Here is a 21,993-nt window from a genome sequence, read left to right as displayed (position 1 = left end):
ACCCCTAAAAAAGAGAAAGAATATCACTCTATCTCTTGGCCCAGTGAACAAGGGAAATGTGAATACTTTTTTCGGGAGGGGGACTGTTCCTAAACTTTTTCTTAAAAAAGGGAAAACCCCCCCCCCCCCCCCCCCCCAAAAAAAAAAAAGAAAGAAAGAAAGAAAAACATGATCAGGTTACATAACATATTAGCAACTATGAGACAATCATCTTGATCCCTTATGCACAGTCAATGCTTGATAGTTGATAATGTTATTTCATTGAACTCCTGAATACTAATACATTCATGAATTGAGATGGTTTTTTTTTATTTGTATGCTATGCTAATGTTTAGTTGGCCCCAATTTTAGGTTCTAATTTTAAGTGAGAGGCTCCATTCAGTTACGGCACAGTTTGATCAGCTCAGAGCTGTACGCTTCCAGGATGCTATTAACAAAGCAATACCACGAAGAAAACTTAACCGTGTAGCCAGGAATGATTCTGCAGAAACCTCTAAGTCAAGTGACATGGAGCTCAGAGAACCAGAGGAGTTACGCGCTGAGCCTCTAAGAGTCCAACAGCAACTCTTGGATGATGAAACACGTGCCCTTCAGGTGATAAAAATTGATTTCCTTATGAGTTTATGTAGGAGTTATTCTATCATGTGTCATTTGTTAAATTGAAGGCTATTAGATTCTTATAACTAACCCTTTGCCATTGTTTCTTTTCCTGTAGGTGGAATTGACTAGTCTTCTCGATACAGTTCAAGAAACTGAAACTAAGATGGTGGAGATGTCTGCACTAAATCACCTCATGTCTACACATGTTTTGCATCAAGCTCAGCAAATTGAGCATCTGTATGATCAGGTTATATAACATATTAACATATCATATTCTTCACCCTTGTTCTCCTTTTTTTGTGTGAACATGTTAAGGTTGCCATCTATCATATCTATTTTGCAATCTAAATACTATGCAAATCCCACTTGATAACCCAGTGATCCTAAAAATAAATAATCAGTATTTTATTCACCTAAAAATCCTAGTATCCACATTCTATGTATTAGTAATTCATACTATGAAGGTTTATATTTTTCACAGGTTTCAACATTGTAGTGCAGTAAGTATTGTGCAATTTGTTTAATCTGCACAAAAATAGTTGCATTTCCAATTTCCAAGAAATATAATAGTTCTTCTGCTGCCTTTTACAGGCTGTTGAAGCTACTAACAATGTTGAGCTTGGTAACAAAGAACTCTCACAAGCCATTCAGCGGAATAGCAGCAGCAGGACATTTCTTTTACTATTTCTATTTGTGCTTACTTTTTCAATTCTCTTTCTTGATTGGTATAGTTAAATGCTTTTGGTTTCCTGCTGTCACGGTGTATCCTATAGATACTCTCTGCCCCCCTTTCTCATTTTTCTAGATGCGATGCTTATTGGAGAAAGAATTTTAGTAATCAATTTATGAAGGGAATGACAAAAGAGACATGCCTACTGTTGGGTGGAGGGATGGGAAATCAAAATATCTTATTTGGTTTGCAATTTTGGAGGAGATAAAGGAAAGTGAAGGACTAACATTTCTTCCTTCTTTTCCTTTAAATCAACAGTCTGATGGAAATGTTAAAAGAATTCCTCACTGAACCTGTTATATACCATGCATTTTCATATCTTCTGGAATGAAGTATTTTTACTATCAACTAATTAAGAGATTGAAGTTTCATTATCAATGATTAAAGACTTAAAGTTTTGGTACTTAAAGAAAGAAGACGATGACTTCAAATCCTTTTGAAAATATTGGAAAAGTATAATAAGGATTATCGTATAAACAAAACACTTGCCATTTATAAATTAAAGTTTTTTTTCCAATCAATAAATATGAAATTTTTTTAATCAAAGTGGGAGTATTTATCATCACTCCTTGTTGCTTATGGTGTAAAAGTATGGTACACAATTTGAAGGGCTAGATGTTTTTCAGAGAAGGGCTGGATAATCTATTTACATAAATTTTTGAAAGATTACCTATTAAAATATTGACATATGTAATGATGTAGAATGTCTAAGGGTCTATTTTTAGACGTGTACATATGTAATGGTGCACCCAAAAAAAAATTATCTGTTTTATTTCTAATTTCTAAAAATATCCTTAATTAAAAAGTAATTTCAATTTTAGTTTGAATTTAAAGACTAAACACTGTTAGTGTAAATTATATAGTGAACTAATCAAAACTCATTATTGATATTATGAGTTTGAAGATAGTTATTACAAAAACTATTTACAATATAAAATATAATTAACATTCATTTTTGTAATTGGATAAAGTAAAATTTCTCTACCCTATCAATGCATAAACTATTTATTCTTAATAGTTTATTTCACTCTTATAATAGATGTGGAGTTGGCAATAAATACTCCCTCAAAGTTGTGGTCAGCCAATAATTTTATTCCAAAGTTGAATTATATTTTGAGGTAAAATGTGATTACCATTTGATCTATTCGTTAAATTTATCTAGACCTCTTTAATATAAATATTTAATAAATTATTATTATTATTCAATAGTCAAAAGTGCATAAGATTTACTAAAACAAACTAGCATTAATTAAAGAAACTACAAATTCTTTAAGGAACAATTAATCAAAAGAAAATAACTATAAATTTAATTTAATATAAAATAAAAACCCTCTTAAAATGACCGAGACAAGTGACTGCGTATTATGTAAAAAAGGAGAGTTCAAGAGATTATTCTACTTTAAAAAATGAAAAATCAAATTTGTTATACGAAATTAGACTACTGACACATGTCATGACAAACCATTCTCTTGGATTTTTATGTGCGCAAAAGTCTACGATTTTCATTTGTTCAAATAAGAGAATAACAAACAAGATGCTACTATCACAACCACATTTTTAAATAACATTCAGATAGCTAGACTAGAAGTTTGTATATTATAGACGAAAATAGTATTATCATTTCTTTATGTGGAAACAAAGATGTACAATAAAAAAAATGGTGACAAGTGATACTCTTGAATGCCCACGAGTGGACCGAAAACAAAAACGACAAGGTTATGTCCAAGAAGTCAGCAACCACAAAAATATAATTTTCCTTGTTTCACTTTGTATTTTCCCATATCATTTCCACGGTTACAATTTCTCCACCCCAATTACTACAATTGAATAAGATTTTCTACTACACAAATATCTCCGGCTCATGGTTCATCAGAGACCACCAACAACCTGAAAATGGACCACCAAAATGTCATTAAATAGATATTCCTTTAAAACAGAAAAACCATTGCAAGCATTGCTACAAAAGCCTTCGTTAGATGGTTTAACGATTCTAGTAACTTGGAAGTTTCCTCTGTATTACAAGGGTATTTTTAAATTTAAATAAAATGTTTAAGTAAAAATTTATTAAAGAGAGCAACAAAAGTTTTTGTTATTATTTGTTAATAATTAATATCCTATTATAAGTATAATACATGAATAAATTGAAGAGTCCCATCTCAATAAGCTCAGATAGCATCAGATTTTACTAGTCTATCACAATATTGACTATGCACAAACGCCAACTTCTTCACACAACTTTTTGTTTCAGAAATTAACATAGTTGTTTCACCAGTCCTCTCAACCAATATAACAGACACAATGAAAACAGAAGTATAAAAATACTTAATTGCTTACTTACAGTTATAGGACAAAATTTGGGGTATCTGAACTCAACTCCCTGTAGTGGGTCTTCGTTTCACCACCAAATCATCAGCTGAGTAGTAATCAGCTATGAGCCGGTACATATAGGAAGGATTATGCCCTCCTCTGAGAAGAAGTAATTTCCAAACAAGCAAGTGCAGAAAAAGAAACCAATTAGTACACACATTTTCCATAGTCAATGATAAAGGAAAGCAAGTTTTCCAATCAAGTCAGTTCAACTTACGTGTCAGTAATAAAGAGACTAACAAGTTTTGGTGGCACGTAATCAAATGTTGGATTAACAACATGAAGAGAACCGGCACCGCTTGCAGAATCCATGCAATCTGAGAATTCCCCAAAGTCAAGTAGCTCAGATGGGGATCTCAGCTCATTCAGTAGGACTTCAGGATTGTGTGGATACAAAGGGCACAACTGTCAACAAAATATAGCAAATTTCAACAAAAGCCAAACAGTTGGATTTTTTTATAAGAAAAATTTATTAAAACAGTCTATACTGAGCACAAGAAGTGCCCAGAACAGACTAAGGAAATTACAAAGAAAGGCTTAAGCCAAATAAGTAAAACACGGTTTGTTAATACAATCAACCCCTTGCATATCTACTAATGCTAATGCTCCAGTAACGAAACTTGAAAGTTCCCCATCACACCCAACAGGCCAGTAACAAAAGCCAAACAGTTGGTAAATGAGATGATGAAGGAGATCACAAATTAATTTTAAATGGCATCAAAGTCTCCTTAAAAGAAATTAATGGAAAGCCTGGAGGTATTTTGTATTATTAGTAATCAGTAATATTATCACAATCTGGAATCTGGACACATCTTAATTAAGTCACACAGAATGTTGTTAAATTCAGAATTTCAAATCTCTACAAATTCCATCATTACATCAAGAGTAACCAATTTAAACAGTTTGAGATATCTAGACTCTAAACTTACATTACATTCAATAGAAATAGATAGACAGCAGACAATAGGAGTACAATTAAGCTGCTTTCAAAAATATATTGACACTCAGTACCTTCAAAGTTCAAACTCTGATAATATCAACTCTTAATACAGAAAATGAATTTGGGTTTCTCCAAAACTAGTAGAAATGGAATAATTAACGTCTATATGGATATATATTAGGAATTCTATGCTTCACTATCACCTCATCATGATAAAAACTTTAGTACCATTATTTTAAACTAATGGCTAAAAATTTTACACACTTTAGTTTAGATCTATATTTCAAAGATTTTGTATTTTATATACATTGAAAAGTCATTCTTCAAACCATTTGTCTCTTCTTCCTCATCGGCCTTTTAATGCCATAATAAATTGTCTAAATACCCTAAAGAAGGACTAGCATTTAATGGAACCTTTTGGGTTGACCATTCATAGTTGGTTAACTATTCTATATTTATCCCTCCATTTCTAGTTAAAGAAGAGGAAGGAAGAAGAAAAGGGGCAAAAGTTAAAACTACTGCCGTATATCCATATAAATTTGACTTAAATTCAAATCATACTTTTGCCTAATATTTGGTTTGAACCTAATATTTGGTTTGAACTATCAAATATTGTTTGGTGATACATTTTGAAAATTCAGTAAAACAAATTAAAAACACCACATTAATTATGTATTTATTTTGATTCTGATATTTCAATTTACAAATATACAAACTGTAATGTATTATCCAGATCAATTAACAACTAATTCTCAACTCCACATCCACAAAAAACAATTCATATTCTGTCTCCCATGAATTTGGCAATAAACTATCATCCTATTTCCAGATTTAACAACATGAAGTTACGGGGAGACATCAAAAGTCATAAGCATTCTTGTTTCATAGAACATGGCATGTGAGGCACAAAGATATTAAATGTTAACAACTCACCTTGTGACTCCCAGCAAGTACAACAAATGGAACAGCATGCCTTTGAGCTGCAAGTGCAGCCATATTTAACCCCACTGGTGCAATAACTCCACCATTAGCCATGACAGCATGAGCTCCAACTATAACCTATTTAATGGTAGGTTTAAATCAACTTAAATACCGCATGAGCCCTTGATTCCAAAAATTATGCCAGGATTTTCACATACCATGTTCACTCGAGAAATCATTGCAAAAACAGCTGAATCAGTAATTACTGTGGTCTGTAAGCCTCTAGCAGCCAATTCTTTTGCAAGGAGATGTCCCTGATATCTGATTGCACACACAGTAAACATTATATTGTCTTATGAAGAATATAAACAAGTTCATTGCTAATAAATGCAAATGTTACATAGCCACTACAACCAACCTAGGGGCCCCTTCAGCAACAAAGACCTTAAATGATCTCTGTTTTTCCTTCGCAGCATAAAGAAATTCCAACACTGTTTTTGAGCTGCCTAATGTTAATATTACCTCACTGAAAATCATGCAAACAGAGGTGTTAAATAATGAGAAAAAGAATAAAAGATTTTCTTCTATCTAAAAAAAAGAAAATAAAGAAAAAGAAAAAGAAATCATCATAATACATACACAAAAATCAATAGAAGAACATTCTCCTTGGTTATTAAAGATACTAGGGAGTAGGGATACAAGAAAAAAAGATAAGGAAAATATATGGACCCTAATAATGTTAGTCAACATTAGGCAATCTTCTGCAACACAAAACAACCTTAAATTTGAGAAACATCAACATGAAAAATAACTCATTTTCCCAATATATAAAAAACAAGCCACAACAGTTACTTTCAAAAAGATAAATATTGAAGACCCCGTAGTTTGATGTTGTAAATTAAATGGCACTTATCAAATAGACACATGATATTCTAAGGTAATGTTATGTACTTCAAAATTGTTCTTTGACTAATAATGTCAGCCAATTGTAGCTACCCCAAATACAATTGCCATATATTCATAAAATAAGGTACTATTATCTGTTTTTTATCCTAGACCAGTAATGCTATCATACTGTACATTAAGGCAATCCATACTCCACAGGAAGCTAAAAAACAATTAGGGTAAGACAAGACAGCCTCCAAGAGAAGCTTTAACAAAAGTGTGGCTTGATAAACTCAACCATATAAGAAGCTACATAAAAAATTTAGTTGGAATCTTCCAATTCTGCTATTCTTTGCCATTTCAGTCCAATCTTCTTGCATTAACAAAATAATGTAGAAAGTGCTCAAAAACAATGTATTGGACACTTAACATATGCATTGCCTCCTATACAATTGTTATAAATAACAATAACAGTTTAGTTTGTGATTACATATTAGACCATCTAGAAATAGTTATAATGTAGTGTTCACTATTAAGACCTGGTAAAGAATACTCAACTCAGGAAACAAAAGCTTTCAATAAGTCATTAAGAGGATAATTCTTGGGTGTTGGTACCCTTTGTAAAATATCCATTTATGACCAGAATAAATCTTAGGATTGATGCCAAATAAAATAGAATGATTCCTGACACATTGTAGGATCAAAATAAATGGTCTATAAATACGTAAAAATTTCCATGCAAGCTTTTCAAAGTCACAGAACAATCTGGCTTTTGAGAAGCATGTATAAGTATTTTAAAACAAGCACTTTCAAGTGGCTAAAGATAAACAATTTATCTTTATAATAATTTCACGGGAAACAAACTTGTGATGAATGTGCTCCACTGCCTGCTCAGCTATTTGTTCATAGCAAGTAGATATGTCTTGAATAAGTTCATTGACTGCTTCGATGACATCATGCTTCAATTTCCTCCCTCTTGAACCTTTTTCCACAGCTGTAACAAAAGAAAACAAAACTCAAAAAACGAAAATACATGCAATTGAACAGCAAGAACAAATATTTCATCAAATGCCACATAAGAAGTAAACAATGTTAATATCTATTGCCACATAAGAAGTAAACAATGTTAATATCCTTTAATGTCAATGAAGCATTCAAATATCTTTAAAAAAATGCAAAAAAATGAATACCTGTAGCATCAACAGAAGTTATCTAGACTAACGGAAATCTAGTGTCTTACATGAACTTTTACATGTAAAAGGACGAAATAAAAAATAACCTCTCTATAGCATTTAAGCATGAATTTCTAAGTATCCAGAAATGCAAAAGCCTTTCATTATTAAGAAGCAAAAAGAATATATCATGGAAAATATTATAAAGGTTCTAAAAATCTCAATAGCCTAGTGCAATCCTCACATCTACTTCTCCCGTCAGATTCACCCCCTGAGGAAGATGTGGGGGGAGCAGCAGCTGAATCAGATGTATCCTCTAGAAGAGTTTGCAATGACGGTGGACGCAATGTGCTTCTGGCAGCAGCTGCAACAGCAGCCGCAGATAAAACAGGATTTTCATCTCGCTCCGCATCATCTTCATCGTCACTTGCAGCTGATACCCCCAAACCATCCATAGCAGCTGTTGCAAGGGAAAGATCCTCTTCCCTTATAATGTGCAAAACACGCCTCACAATATTTCCAACAGCTAGCTCTGCAATCACATACACTACATGTCATGATAGGTTAACAATAAATAAATCTACATAATTCCCAAATCACAATAAACTTGTGCATGTAACTCTATAACATCCTTCAACAAAAGAACTACTAATCTAGGAAATCAGGCTGCAAATAAACCCAAAAATACATACTTCAACGGTTATAAATCATTGAACACAATTCATACAAAATGCATTCTGAGAACTAGGATTTGGACCTAACTCAACCCCAAAAGTTAGTTCATGAAGTGAGGATTACTCCCCCACTTATATACACTCATATGACTAGTCAATGGAGGATCTCTAAGCCACTCCCCTCGCACTGAGGGACAAGGCACTCAAGCATGAAGTTTGGAGGATTGAACAACTGCAAATGATCCAATAATAGCCATATAGGCCAAACAGCAACCACTAAAATAGGTTCTAATACCTTCTTAGAATTCTGATTTGAGTTTAATTCAAACCCCAAAAGCTAGCTATAGACAAATTATAAAAAATAAATAAATAAACATTTATCTTAACATACCAATAGGATTAGCAGCAATAAGCTGCTCCCCCACAGCCCTCACTGCATTAATCAGAGTTGTGGCTTGGTTCGTGTGTGGCACTCGCTGCTGTGAAATCACAGACCGGAGCAACTCTGCTGTGAGCTTTGCTGTGGCCTGAGAACCTTCAATTTTACTAGCATCACTCAGCAAAATAAATAAATAAGAAATCACAAATATAAACAAATAACAAATCAAACACACACACACACTCCTAAACAGAAAAAACAAGAATAAATTCCTCAACCTCAAAAGTCACATGATGGTTCCTAATACACCATTCATTGAACTCAAACAGTGTCAGAGGAGAAAAAAATTACCGTTTTTTAAGCTGATTCAGAAAATCATTAACGAGGGTATGAACATCCGGCATTTTGGCCAAACTCAACCTGAAAATAAGAACAATAATAAATAAAATAAAAAATAAGAAAAACAGAATAGGATTTTAATGTATGAAAGTACAAACAAAAGGGTAAGCTAAAGTAGTATTACAATGTCAAGGGTCTTTACTTGGAGCTCGAATTAGAGTGTCTACGAGAAAAAAATTTGACAATGGAAGAGAAAGGGGTACTGAATTTCATGAATTTTCTGCGGTCGGGAATTTATCGAATTCACGCAGTGAGCTAATCATAACCGTTGGATGAAGATCGACGAATCATCTTTTGCCTCGTAAATCAGACTTAAAATATGCATCCGAAATTTTATCCGTTCGATCTTCATCTAAAGGCTCTAATTCACGACTTCGTGAATGCGTAAATGTATTGAAACCGGTTTCGTGTCAGGCTTTTATCAGTTCACTTCGTGGAATCCGATTGCCCATATTCGGATCCGGATACCCACCAGCCCACAAAATTTCAGTTTTTTTTTTCCTGAATTTCTCACGTAGTATTTTAAATTTTAATATATAGTTTTTTCATGATTTCGCACTGGTCAAAAGATAAATTATGAAAATAATTCATCATTTTGTCAAGATTTATTTTTTAGTTTCTAAAAACACTTTCACTTATCTTAGTAACTCAAGTTCTTTGTTTGTGATTTTAATCCCTCTCGATAACTTGGAGTTATTTAACTTAATAGTTTATCAATTATTGTTCTTACATAGTTTATATTATTGTTATTATTATTATATACTTTTAATTCAGTCAAATAATTTTTTTCTCAATATTTATTTTAAATTGGTCAATAATCAACTTAAGCCATTATACGATCTGAAAAATAGGTTAGGCCTGCCATGTGCTGGGCCAACTTGAACCCACCCTATAAAATTTAAGCTTAGGCTCTAAATTTTGAAGCTATATCAAATACGGGTTTTTCTAAATATGAAACTAGAAGAATTTTTCATAAGAATAATCACATTATTTATCTTCTTGCTCTTTTTCTTAATGTAATAATAAAGTAACATAATCATCTATATTTTATTTATTATACTAAAATATTTAGACAATAAAAATAATAAAATCATCTTGAAAGAAATAAGATGATGGAATTAATTAGACTTCTCAAGCAGTCTTAAAACCAATTAAAATTAATGTATTGTTTTTTATCATTGGAGAACACAAAATAGCAAAAATACAAAAAAGAAAAAAGATTGCATGTAAAGGACGATCCAACATGTTAAGATACTAGTCTTTTGATAAAGAGATCCCAAATAATTTTTTAATTGGACCTATTTGCGAAATTATCATTACGAAAAAACAACCACAAGGACCTAATTAGTCCATGAATCCAATATGGTTGTCTCTGTTAGTTTACACTAAATATTTGTACATATACAAATTCTAAACTTAGTATTCTCAACAGAGTTATTTGATAACTATTCTCACCTCTATAGGTTCATTCAACTCAAATACTCTTTCGTAAGTCTCTCTAGGTTTTACATTGCACCAACTTGGCTGTAAATTCACACAACTGACTCAAATAGCTAATTTTTTGGAACAACAATTAGATGAAAAGATGTAATCAAAAAACAAATATAAATTCATGGACGTAATTTTAAAAAGAAAAATAGTTTAAAAACCTCACACTAAGAGTGCTGCACTTTATTTTCTTATGTTTCTTTGGCAGGGTAAAGGACATACGGGTGCACGGGTAGTATGAAAGTTATTACAATTGTTGTATTTTGGGTATCGGATCTACTTAAGACAACAACAGTATTTTGGTTGTAACTCTGTGTTGGTTTTGTCATGTCTTGTGCCCATGCTAATGCTTTCTTTCATAACATGATTTGCCTTTTCCCAAAGAAAAAAATAATAATTAAAAATTGTCAAATATTTTAAGAACTAATAAAGTAATTTAGGCAAATCTCTATGTTTAAAAGTGTAGAATTTAAGTTTCCAGTTCACATATGATTCATTTCACAGTCGCGCTTGGATGTCAAACTATCATGACTCTTTCATATTTGAGTCTTGTGAGTTGTAACACGTTTTGTAATGTTCTTTTTTTCATGTATTATTACTCGACTAAAATACTTAATGAATCAAGTTTTGAAATGTATTTACAAGTACATTCACTTTCACCTATGTTCTTTTTTTTCATGTATTATTACTTGACTAAAATACTTAATGAATCAAGTCTTGAAATGTATTTACAAGTACATTCACTTTCACCTATTTGTTAGGCTAGCATATTTGTCTTTTAATTAAAATAAAGGTGTATGGCAATTAAGTTTATATAACTAGTTAATAATGTTTGTTCTATATCATTTAAACCAGTGTTTAAGCTTATTAATAACAATTTTTTATTTTTACTTTCAATTTTTAATGGAATACTTTAATATTCTCTCGTTTATTTTATTATTTATGTTAATAAAAATTTATTTTAGTATTATACAATTTATTTTAATGTTAATTATATTTTTAGTCTCATTATTTTGTGCTATATGTTGTTTTAATTTATGGGTTTTTTCAAATAAATCAAGTTTTTTCTATTTCTAAAATTAAGCTATTTTGAACTTTCTTCATTTTTTATGTAAATCTCTCCCGGTTTCATTTTTAATTTAAAATATTTATAAATTTTTACCCTCTCGATCGTAAAGACAACAATTATAACTATTAAACTTGAAAAATCTTCAAATCATGTCTTTCATTAATAGAGAGAGCATTGATTATGATGAGGCATTAAACAGACAAGGTAAACACTTAACAAATATAATGATTGATTGTGTGGTTCCCTCACCAATCCTCGTTAAAGTTGCCCAAACCATACCTTAACAGAAATGAATTGCTCCCAAAATAAGAGTTTAATTTTTTAAAATAAGAATTTATAATTAAAATATAAAATTTTAGAAGTTATTAACAAAATGTAGGAATCAAATTTTTAATCTAATCTTACTTTCATGATCCCGTAGCCCGTAGGTAATAAGGGTGGAAAGCTAGCTAGATGTATTTTATATTTTTTAAAATATTAAAACACACTGATATATATAATTTGTTTTTCATTTTAAAAAAAAAACTATATATACCTATAATCAAACATAGAAAATAGTAGTATAACATTAACGTTCTTGAATAAACCTCAATCATTTCCAGTAATATCTAAAGTAAATTAATTTTTCTATTGTTGTTGTTTAGTTTGTGTTAATATTTAATTTTATAATTTAATTTGAATTGTGTAATTTTTAAGGAACAGCATGAAACAATTGAGTAAGAGACAACAAAGAAGTCAAATTTTATCTAAAATACTAAAGTATGGTACAACTTAAAAGCCAGAAGTGCATTTACGAGGATTTACCACTATTTTTTTTCTTTCTTGTTGGTGGTTGCATGCATATATGGGTTTCTGTTTTCATGGACCAGTCCTAGTGGTGGAAAATTGTTTCAGACATCGGTCAAATTAATCTTTTGCAGGGGCGATGAATTTGAATTTTAAAGTCCACTGTCTCGTGGGTCATGTGTTCCTTCTTCCTCCTGTTAGGTTTCTTGGTGGAATCTTGGAACCAACCATTAATTGGATTTTTTCCTCTTCTTCTTCTTCGGTATCTTATTAGAAATAGCTTGTTTTTATTTTTATTTTCCAGATCTATAAATAAAAATGTTCATAATTATTTAGTTATCCCTTGATATTGGACAATTGGTTTTTAATTTAGAGCTTTTAAAAACATTGATGTACGGATAATTGCTTTTATTTATAAAAAAAAAAAAAGTAATAACAACATGCGTTTTAATACTAATTTTTTAATCCACCCCATTATTGGAAATTGTCAATTTAAGAGTATTAGTTCTAAATCAACAAATTTAAGAGTATTAGTTTAACTTCTTTAAAACTAAATTTTTGATAAAATTATATTACTTAAATTTAATCAAAAATCGATAGAGTAATGTGAAGACACATTTTCTGACTTTTTTTAAAAACTACACTTTTTATTATTAATTGAAACTTGTTAAAAAAATTGTATATTTTTATGAATTGTGATTCACACTTTTATGTCTCCCTTATAATTTTGTAATTTTTAGAAACTTTTAATTAATAATAGAGGATGCTTTAGATCGAAGAGAGTATGCTAGGAATTGTATTGCACTTTTCAACTCAATAATATAGAAGACAAAATTTGCGTAGCCTAATTTATTGAAATTAAATAAAAATATAATAAATATTATGATTAACGACAAATCTAAAACACTGAGTCAACATGGATGTAATTTATTTTGATTTTTTTATAATAATTATTATGATAATAAAATATAAAATAGAATGAAATGTCCAACTAACTTAGGTAAAGCATAAAAGATATTTAATAGTTAAAGGAAAATAAAACGTAAGAAAGAAACTAATTAATAAGAAGCAAAATTTGTTAAGGACAGTAAAGTTGAGGTAGTGGGTTCAACTAACTTACCATATTTTTTATTGATCGATAATATATTAAGAATAAATATAAAAATAAAATAAAAGTAAAATTAGCATATAATATATAAATATTATTATGAGTTTAACAGTCATGATATTATAAAATAGTTTTACATTATCATCAAATTTTAAATCACCGTTAATATAATTTATTTAAAGTATTATTATAAAAGTCAACAATTTATTACAAATGATGAATCGTGAATTTGTGATTGAATTACTATGTAAAACGTTTTATATGATATTACCTTTGTGGAGACTCATAAAGAAGTATGTTGGATCAAGTGGCTTCGGAATAATTAAGAAGAGAAGGTTGAATTAATTATCAAAGTACCTTGACTAATTAAAACTTATCCTTCTTAGGCTTTACTACTAAGTTATGTAACTTAAACAAAAGTAAAGTACACAGCGGAAATTAAAAAGTGTAGGGAAGAAAAAAACCAACACAAGAATTTATACTGGTTCGGCAACAACTCGTGCCTACATCCAGTCTCCAAGCAACCACCGGTTCTTGAGATTTCTTTCAACCTTGTAAAAAACTTTACAAGCAAAGATCCACAAGGGATGTATCCTCCCTTGTTTTCTTTGAACAACCAAGTGGATGTACCCTCCACTTGAACTGATCCACAAGAGATGTATCATTTCTTGTTCTCAGTTACAACAACCCAAATAGATGTACCCTCTACTTGTACCACAAAGGATGTACCCTCCAGTGTGTTAAGACAAATAATTCTCAGGCGGTTAGTCCTTTGAATCTTTGTAAGGGGAAACAAAAGATATCTCAGACGGTTAGTCCTTTGAAATCTTTTGTTTAAGGAAAAGGGAAGAATCAAGAGAAAATCTCTTGTAAAGAGAGAAGGGAGACACAAAAGAATTCAGGCGGTTAGTCTTTTATTCTTTTGAAAAAGGGAGAAGAGAGACACAAAAAGAATTCAGGCGATTAGTCCTTGTTGAATTCTTTTTGGCAAAGGGAGAAAAGAATGAAAAGATATAGCACACTTTTGGTTTCTGTAGAAGAACAAGGTTTGGAAAACAGAAAACTTAGAAAGTTTTTTGGCAAAGGAAGAAGAAGAAGAAAGATGAGTAGGAAAGAATTGTAGAGGTTTAAAGGTTTCTCAAAAGTTGTTCAAGAAGTTGTCCAAAAGTTATTTGAATGCGAGTCAAGGTCTTGTTTTTATAGACTCTTCATGTCTGGTCAAGAAAACCATTGAAAGAGTTATAACCTTGAGAAAATCATGTCAAGAGTTACATCTCTTGATCTTTTATTCAAAACTTGTCACTGGTAATCGACTACCATAATCATGTAATCGATTACACAATGCATTTTATGAAAAGATGTGACTCTTCACACTTGAATTTGAATTTCAACGTTCAAATACACTGGTAATCGATTACTAATATATTGTAATCGATTACACCATTTAAAAATTATTTGGAATGTTGCAAATTCAGTTAAAAACTTTTGAAATCAAACTTTATCACTGGTAATCGATTACAGGAAACTGGTAATTGATTACCAGAGAATAAATACTATTGTAATTTAGAAAATTTTGAGAAAACTCTTTTGTAAAACAAAATTGTGCTACGTTTGGTTTTTGAAAAATCTTTTCAATACTTTTCTTGTGAAGTCTTCTTGATTTCTTCTCTTAAATCTTGAATTCATCTTTTCTTGAATCTTGAAATCAACTTCTCTTGAATCTTGAATCTTGAAATCAACTTCTCTTGAATCTTGAATCTTCTTGATTTCTTCTCATGAATCTTGAAATTAATCTTGATCTTGAACTTGTTGACTCAATCTTAAAATCATTCTTTTGTGTTTTTTATCATCATCAAAACTACTTGATTCATACTTGAATCATCATCATGAAACTTATTTCTACAAAGTATAACTCAGTTGGTTGAGTAAGGATATATTAATTATTATAAATTTTTTAACACTATCTTTCATTGTTGTGATAAAAAAAATTAAATTAGTCATTTTGGACAAGTCAAAATAAAATGTTATCAATAAATAGGGAAGTGTTTTTTTTCAAATGGGAAATAATTACATGAATCTTTGGGTATTTTGAACATGGTTAATATAAATAAGTTTAAGAACTAGAATAATAAGGTAATATAACAAGTTTTCCTTTGAAATCTTTACGACAAAAATCAAAGAGCAGATGGGAAATATCAAGTACCATTTAACAATAATATGTGTATTTTCAAATCCTAAAATCACGAGTTTTAGTAAAACTCACACAGAGCATAAATTTATGTGGCTCTCAAGCACTAATTGAAAAATTATAATCGATCTAAATCCAAAATGGAGGCAAGTGGAATAAAAGTCTGATGCATACTTAAAAATCTTTTTGTCTAGATGGTAAAACTTGAAACATAAGAAAGCTTAAAGATTTTCAATAATAGATCTTATAGCTACAAAACCATGGAATATTACTTGAACATAAACGAACAGCTCCAGACAATAAGACTAATCTCTCAAAAAGCAATGTGTATATATACAGTACATGACATATAGCAAAATGTAAACATAAGCAAGAGAAAGATCCCAAGTTACTATAAAATGTAAACATATACACTACATGGCTGCCTCTAGGACTAACATTTTTTTGCTGCACTACACTGTGATTCCTTCATTTTATCATATCTACTCCTCTTGTAGTTCATCAGAGAAACAATACAAGCAACATAAGAAGGAGGAGTGAGATAAAGATAACATAAAAAAATTAAACAGGAGAGACATCACATTAGAAGCAAAAGAAAAAAGAAAATATATATAACCTATTTTTCTATTATTATTATTACCTTAAATAATCTTAATTATCTTTTTTGTTATGGAAGTAGGAGAACTCAGCCGTTAATTAGGATCTCATCTCTCAAACGTTTCTTTTCACTTAATTCACGCGCTGCTGACTTCACCCACCTTCCTTCTTTCCTCCATAATTTCCGTGTGTATTTGGTAAAATTCATTTTAAATGAAATTGATTTTGAAGTGATATGATTTGTACTTAAATGTTTTATTAAAAAATAATTTAAGAGTAAAATTTAATATAATTTTTTTTATCCTACCTAGAAACTATTTAAAATTGTTTCAATCAAAAATCAATTTTAAATTATTCTCCAACAAAATTAAACTCATGAAAATATATCAAAAATCAATTCCAAACTCAAAGATGAATTTCTAGACATCAAACCAAACACCACTCCATGTGATTTTAAAGAAAAATGTTAGCGATTGAAAATTACTAAAAGAAAAAAAATAGTCTCACATCTTAAATAACTATCTCTCATGATTTGATTTTATAGTTTTTAAAAAATCAACTAATAATAGAATGTGTGCTGAAAAATATATATTAAATAATATGTTACTAACACTCTTTGATTTCAAAAGAAAAATTATAATTAGATAGTTATATGTTGTAATATTTATTATTTGCTTTTTCTCACTTTCACGTTAAAAAAATGACACTTTCACTAAATATTCTCTTTAATAGGTAGTATATCTAATAAAAGTGACATTTTTGTATAAAAGTAAAAAAAAAAGTAAATCTTAATTATACAATAATATATAAATGATAAAATTTAATGTGATATATAAACACTTAAAAAGTTCATGTAAATTTTAAAATCTCACCTAACTTGTGCATTTTAATTTTGAGTATTTATAGTAAGATCTACTAATATTATCTAATAAATTGATAATTTTTAATATTTTTAAAAATAAACAATAATTTATAATTTAAAATAAAACTGAATGAAATAATGTTAAATATATAACTCAATTTATCTGATGGAGCTACTTATGGGTGGCTACTAAGAAAAGCTCAAAAGAGGAAAAAAGTGGGTGCTTTGCATTCTGATTTGTGACGGGAAAGTGGGAAACATTGGTTGTAAGGTTTGCATAGACCAATATTGGAGAGTCCGAAGGAGCAAAACCAGTTATGTTTTAAAGTGATATCTTGAAATGAAAAGGTTATGAAAGTAACGAGGATAATGGGAATAATTAAAAGTATAAATTATTAGAGTGTTAGGCAAAAATTATTTATGAAAATGAGGATTTAAATTAATTTGTTTACTTGACGTACGTCTTTAGTAAATTTTGTATAAAGACGTGGGATATAAAATATTTAAGTAAATCCATCCATATTATTTAAGTGTTTTTTTAATTAAATAGTAAAAATTATACTGCAAGTTGATAATAAATAAATATGTAACTATTTAACCAGTGATAAGTGTAAGATATGATAATCTTGTAAAAAAAAATATTATAATTGAGCATAAAAATGGGATGAAGTGTAAATTTTTTTTTAACTGTATTGTTCACCATCCCCTTAAAAAGGGAGACAAGTTCAATGTCCAAAATTTATATAAGTAGGATTAAAACTTTAAATTCATCCTTCTTCTCGTAAAGGCTTTATTGAGTTACATAAAATTATTGGTATATTAGTGTTTGTCACTTGAATTTTTTAATTAAGGTTTGAGGTTTAATTTTCGACTTGAGCATGAAATTACAATTGAAAATATCATTTTATTTTAAAATATGTCGATTTAGTGGGAGGAGAATTCGTTAGGTGTCAAACAAAAAATCCCAACTATCCTTAATTACACAAAAAAAAAGACTTTATTGAGTTCCAAAAAAAATCAATAGAACTTGTTCACATTTGATTAAATTTTTTTTTTATAACTTTTTAGATAACTCATATATATTAAATTATTAATTGTGTTTTAATTCAAACAATGTATAAAAATTATGAATTAAATTATATTTTTATTTAAATATAAAATTTTAACTTAGTAGTTTAAATATCATTATAATTTAAATTATTTAACTATTAAAATATCTAATTTATATTTTTAATAAATTCAAAAGAAGAGAGATCAAATTATTTAAAGAGTTAATCTTCATCTTCGTTATACATTTTCTTCTAATGATTCTAACTAGTAGCTCAGCATTTAACTATTACAAAATAATAATATTTATAAGAAATTTAATATTATTACCATAAAAGATATTAAAATATTCAAAATTGATCAAGTACATTTGATTAATTTTTCTTCCTGTTCTTAGTCAAAGTTTGGCCAATACAATAAAGCAACAATTGATGCAATAGGGTGATATTGAAAGGCATTTAACTCATTTGGAGAGAAATATTGCAATATTGAAATTGTAATAATTGATACAATAGGGTAATAATTTAAAGTAATTCAACTTATTTATTACAAATGTGTAAATTTAAATTTTGAAATGAATTAAAATTTTTACCATTTTAATTTAAATTAAAACAAATAAATATTTTTTTCACCATATATTAACTAAACGTTTTATTTTGCATTAAAAAAAGGGTTGGAAAATTTTTTGGGTACAAAAAAAAGGTTGCAAATTAGTTTCTTAGTTAGAGTATATTAACAATTTATATCATTTATGTATTTTAAAACAATTTTTAGGTATGAGTACTTGTTAATTTACTCTGACTAAAAAATATGTACATTAACAAATCATTTTTATTATATTGAAAGTATAAAATTATTTAATACCTGTCTTTTAAGTTTATTAAAGTATTTAATAAAACATTTCTTTTGAGATAGAGATTCCTAAAAAATTTAATTTTACACTCTTTTATTACAAATCACTAAAATGAATATTGCCCCTTTTAATAGAATATTTTCTATAAAATATTTATAATATGTTTTGAAAATTCATTGAAAAAAAAATATTTAAAATATGATAATTATAACTATTAATTTTTTAAAATCACATTGAAAATATGGAACAATGTACACTATTAAAAGAAAATCTGAAAAAGTAGACACTATTAAAATATTGAATATCTAGCCATTGGAAGAAGGATGGTATAAATTCTAGACGTTGGAGTGCGATTGGGACTTGGGAGTCTTCCACATGAAGATATGTAAGAATAGCATATTTGCAAAGACGCAATAGCCATGACGTCACCCTATCTCTTTGACAGCGTCACTTTACTTTTTCTTTTCTAAAATCATCATCTTCCAACCAATCTCCAATTCCCTCTTTACCCTCAAAATCGTACCAATACCAACAATTTATTCAAGTTGAATTTTAAGTAATTTGTGATGCTTCGAGTTTTTTTATTTATTAAATTAGTTGTTTTCATTTTTGTTTTCCCAAGTTGTCTGGTTAACATTCCTTTTTCTCACTTTTTTTAATCTAGCTTTCTCAAGAAGGATTTAATTATCTTGTTTATTAATGTTCAATTGAGACTATATATATATATATATAAGAAATAATTATTGATTGAATTTTATTTATTTTAAATTAAACTTTAAATTATTCAGTGTTTTTCCTCCTGATGACCCAGAAAGTTAAGAAAATAAAATAAAACACTTACTATATAATGAGGGTGACATCATAAACCATTTGTTAAAGCAACAAAACTTAAAGATTAATGAAAGTCTTAAAAATTAATGATGTATGGTATAAAATCTTAATTTAACAATATTAACATTTTGGAGAGTTTGTCTTCTTTTTTTATACGTTGCTTGTCTTCTTTTAGAATAGCTAAATATATTTATTAGCTTAAAATGTTTGAGAAGTGATTTCAAAAATTATTATTCAATTTTCTATTATACCGTTTATTTATATTATTGATTAATTTTCTCATTACTTAAAAATCTTTATTTTTCTCTCTAATTCCACGATAAGTTGTGGAATATTAAAATTAGATAAAAATAAGAACATAATAAATAAATAAATATTAATATTATCTTGAATTATTTAAATGACACAAAAAATCAGCACTTGTAAGAAACAAAAATAATATTATTTATGATTATTACATTTATGAAACAACATTTTGTGGCAAAAGATTAAAGATTTAACAATTCAGTGGCCAAAAAAGAAGGGAGGTTACGTTAAAAGAAGGGAGTAAATTTACTTTTTACTCCAAAAATTGATTCATACTAATTACCAAACTAAGAATACTTTTAATAAAGATGACATTAGTTGAGCAACCAACGTTGCACACCTTTTTTTTTTATTTTAGAAATATCTCTTTTATAATTATTGACCCTTCCTCTTTGGAGATTGGAATCTACTCACAATAAAGCAAGGAAGGAAGAATTCTTATCATCATAGTTAAACCAGTCATGATTATTATTTTTTCTTCTTGTAAAAATTCTTATTTGAGAAGCCAATTTTGTTTGAAACATAGTATTATTTATCATTCAAATCCAGTTTATATATCTTTTATCACTCACTAACAAATTGATTGAGATCTCTTTCTCTCTCTCTATATATATATTTAATGATGTTGAAGATAAATATATTTAATGTTTAATTTTGACATTTCATAGTATTGACATGAATTTTACATTGAAAGGTACTTACACGTACAGGTAATTTACATAATCCATAAAAATTAAATACCTTTTCCTTAACTACATAATTGTTTTTTTTCTTCAGAAAGTCAAAAATTAATCTTTCATAAATTACATATTTATGGAATAAACTTATTTGTTAACCATCACATACATTAATTATAATACCATTTAGTTGATTTATATCATTAAATATTTTTTAAGAAAATTACATGCTCATCAAAAAAATCATTATTAACTATCGTAACTAATAGATGAGAATGTTAAAATATTTTTAATTATGTATAAAAATTATTAAATAATATAGTAACACATCAGCGCACCATTAAACAAAACTATTATAATAAATTACATTTAAAGTAACAACTTTTTTTTTATGTGTACCAAAAGAAATAATATAATTGGTCAACAGTCTTCCCACGTTACTCACACATGCAAAAACAACAAGCAAATGCACAAATTAATAATAGCAACATTTTTTAAAACTCAATAATAGCAACATATTATTACATCAATATATATATATATATATATATATATATATATATATATATATATATATATATATATATATATATATATATATATATATATGAATTTATTGTATTGTAAACATTTTGGATATTTAATAAATTGGAAAGAATAAGAAAATGAGTCGTCTAAGTGACAAAAAGGGTAAAAATTAATTCATATCTCGTGGACCAAAAAAACCCTGTATAGTATGTAGTCCTTGCTAATGCTATTAATTGTGATTTGGCCTTGTGGGATCTGAGTCACCATCATCGTTATGGAAGTGGAGAAGAGGAAGAACAAGAGGGTCATGGGAGAGGAAGAAGAGAGTGAAAGAGTGAAGAATAAGAGATTAAAGGGTGTAGAAGAAGAAGATGGTAGTGATGGTGTTCCCACGGAGGAGGAGGTGGAAGAGTTTTTTGCCATACTAAGAAGGATGAGGATGGCCGTCAAGTACTTTGACGACAAAGGGAGGGGCGGCAGGGAGTGGAGGGAGGCCCTCGAGACGGCGGAGCTCACGGTGGACCACCGCCACGACGTCGCCGCCGGCGAAGAGGATGACAAGCCAAAGAAAAAGGGTGGAGAGGTG

General features: G+C 29.0%; 2 protein-coding genes across 2 annotated transcripts in view; one reads left to right on the top strand and one right to left on the bottom strand.

Annotated features, from left to right (window-relative positions):
- Nucleotides 1-1,448, top strand: part of LOC100801587 (syntaxin-81-like) — a gene marked incomplete in the record, with an annotated part of 4,750 nt that extends 3,302 nt beyond the window's left edge. Inside the window, 3 exon segments of the mRNA NM_001252973.1 lie at nt 352-594; nt 716-847; nt 1,192-1,448. Coding sequence (NP_001239902.1) covers nt 352-594; nt 716-847; nt 1,192-1,335 — 519 coding nt within the window.
- A 1,481-nt stretch (nt 1,449-2,929) lies between these two features.
- LOC100801044 (translation initiation factor eIF-2B subunit beta) lies at nt 2,930-9,315 on the bottom strand. The gene is made up of 11 exons (XM_003528897.5): nt 9,192-9,315; nt 9,020-9,088; nt 8,681-8,835; nt 7,860-8,147; nt 7,308-7,437; nt 5,977-6,084; nt 5,777-5,879; nt 5,571-5,696; nt 3,915-4,102; nt 3,669-3,796; nt 2,930-3,217 (listed from the first exon to the last, which is right to left on the bottom strand). Exons 2-10 carry the CDS (start codon nt 9,070-9,072, stop codon nt 3,700-3,702), a joined length of 1,248 nt encoding a protein of 415 aa, XP_003528945.1. The 5' UTR covers nt 9,073-9,088; nt 9,192-9,315; the 3' UTR covers nt 2,930-3,217; nt 3,669-3,699.
- Nucleotides 9,316-21,993: the final 12,678 nt, after the last annotated feature.

This window comes from Glycine max, chromosome 7 (assembly GCF_000004515.6).
Source record: "Glycine max cultivar Williams 82 chromosome 7, Glycine_max_v4.0, whole genome shotgun sequence".
Lineage (NCBI taxonomy): Eukaryota > Viridiplantae > Streptophyta > Magnoliopsida > Fabales > Fabaceae > Glycine > Glycine max.
Note: the sequence above shows the minus strand (reverse complement) of the source record. Positions and strands in the feature narration are given on the sequence as shown.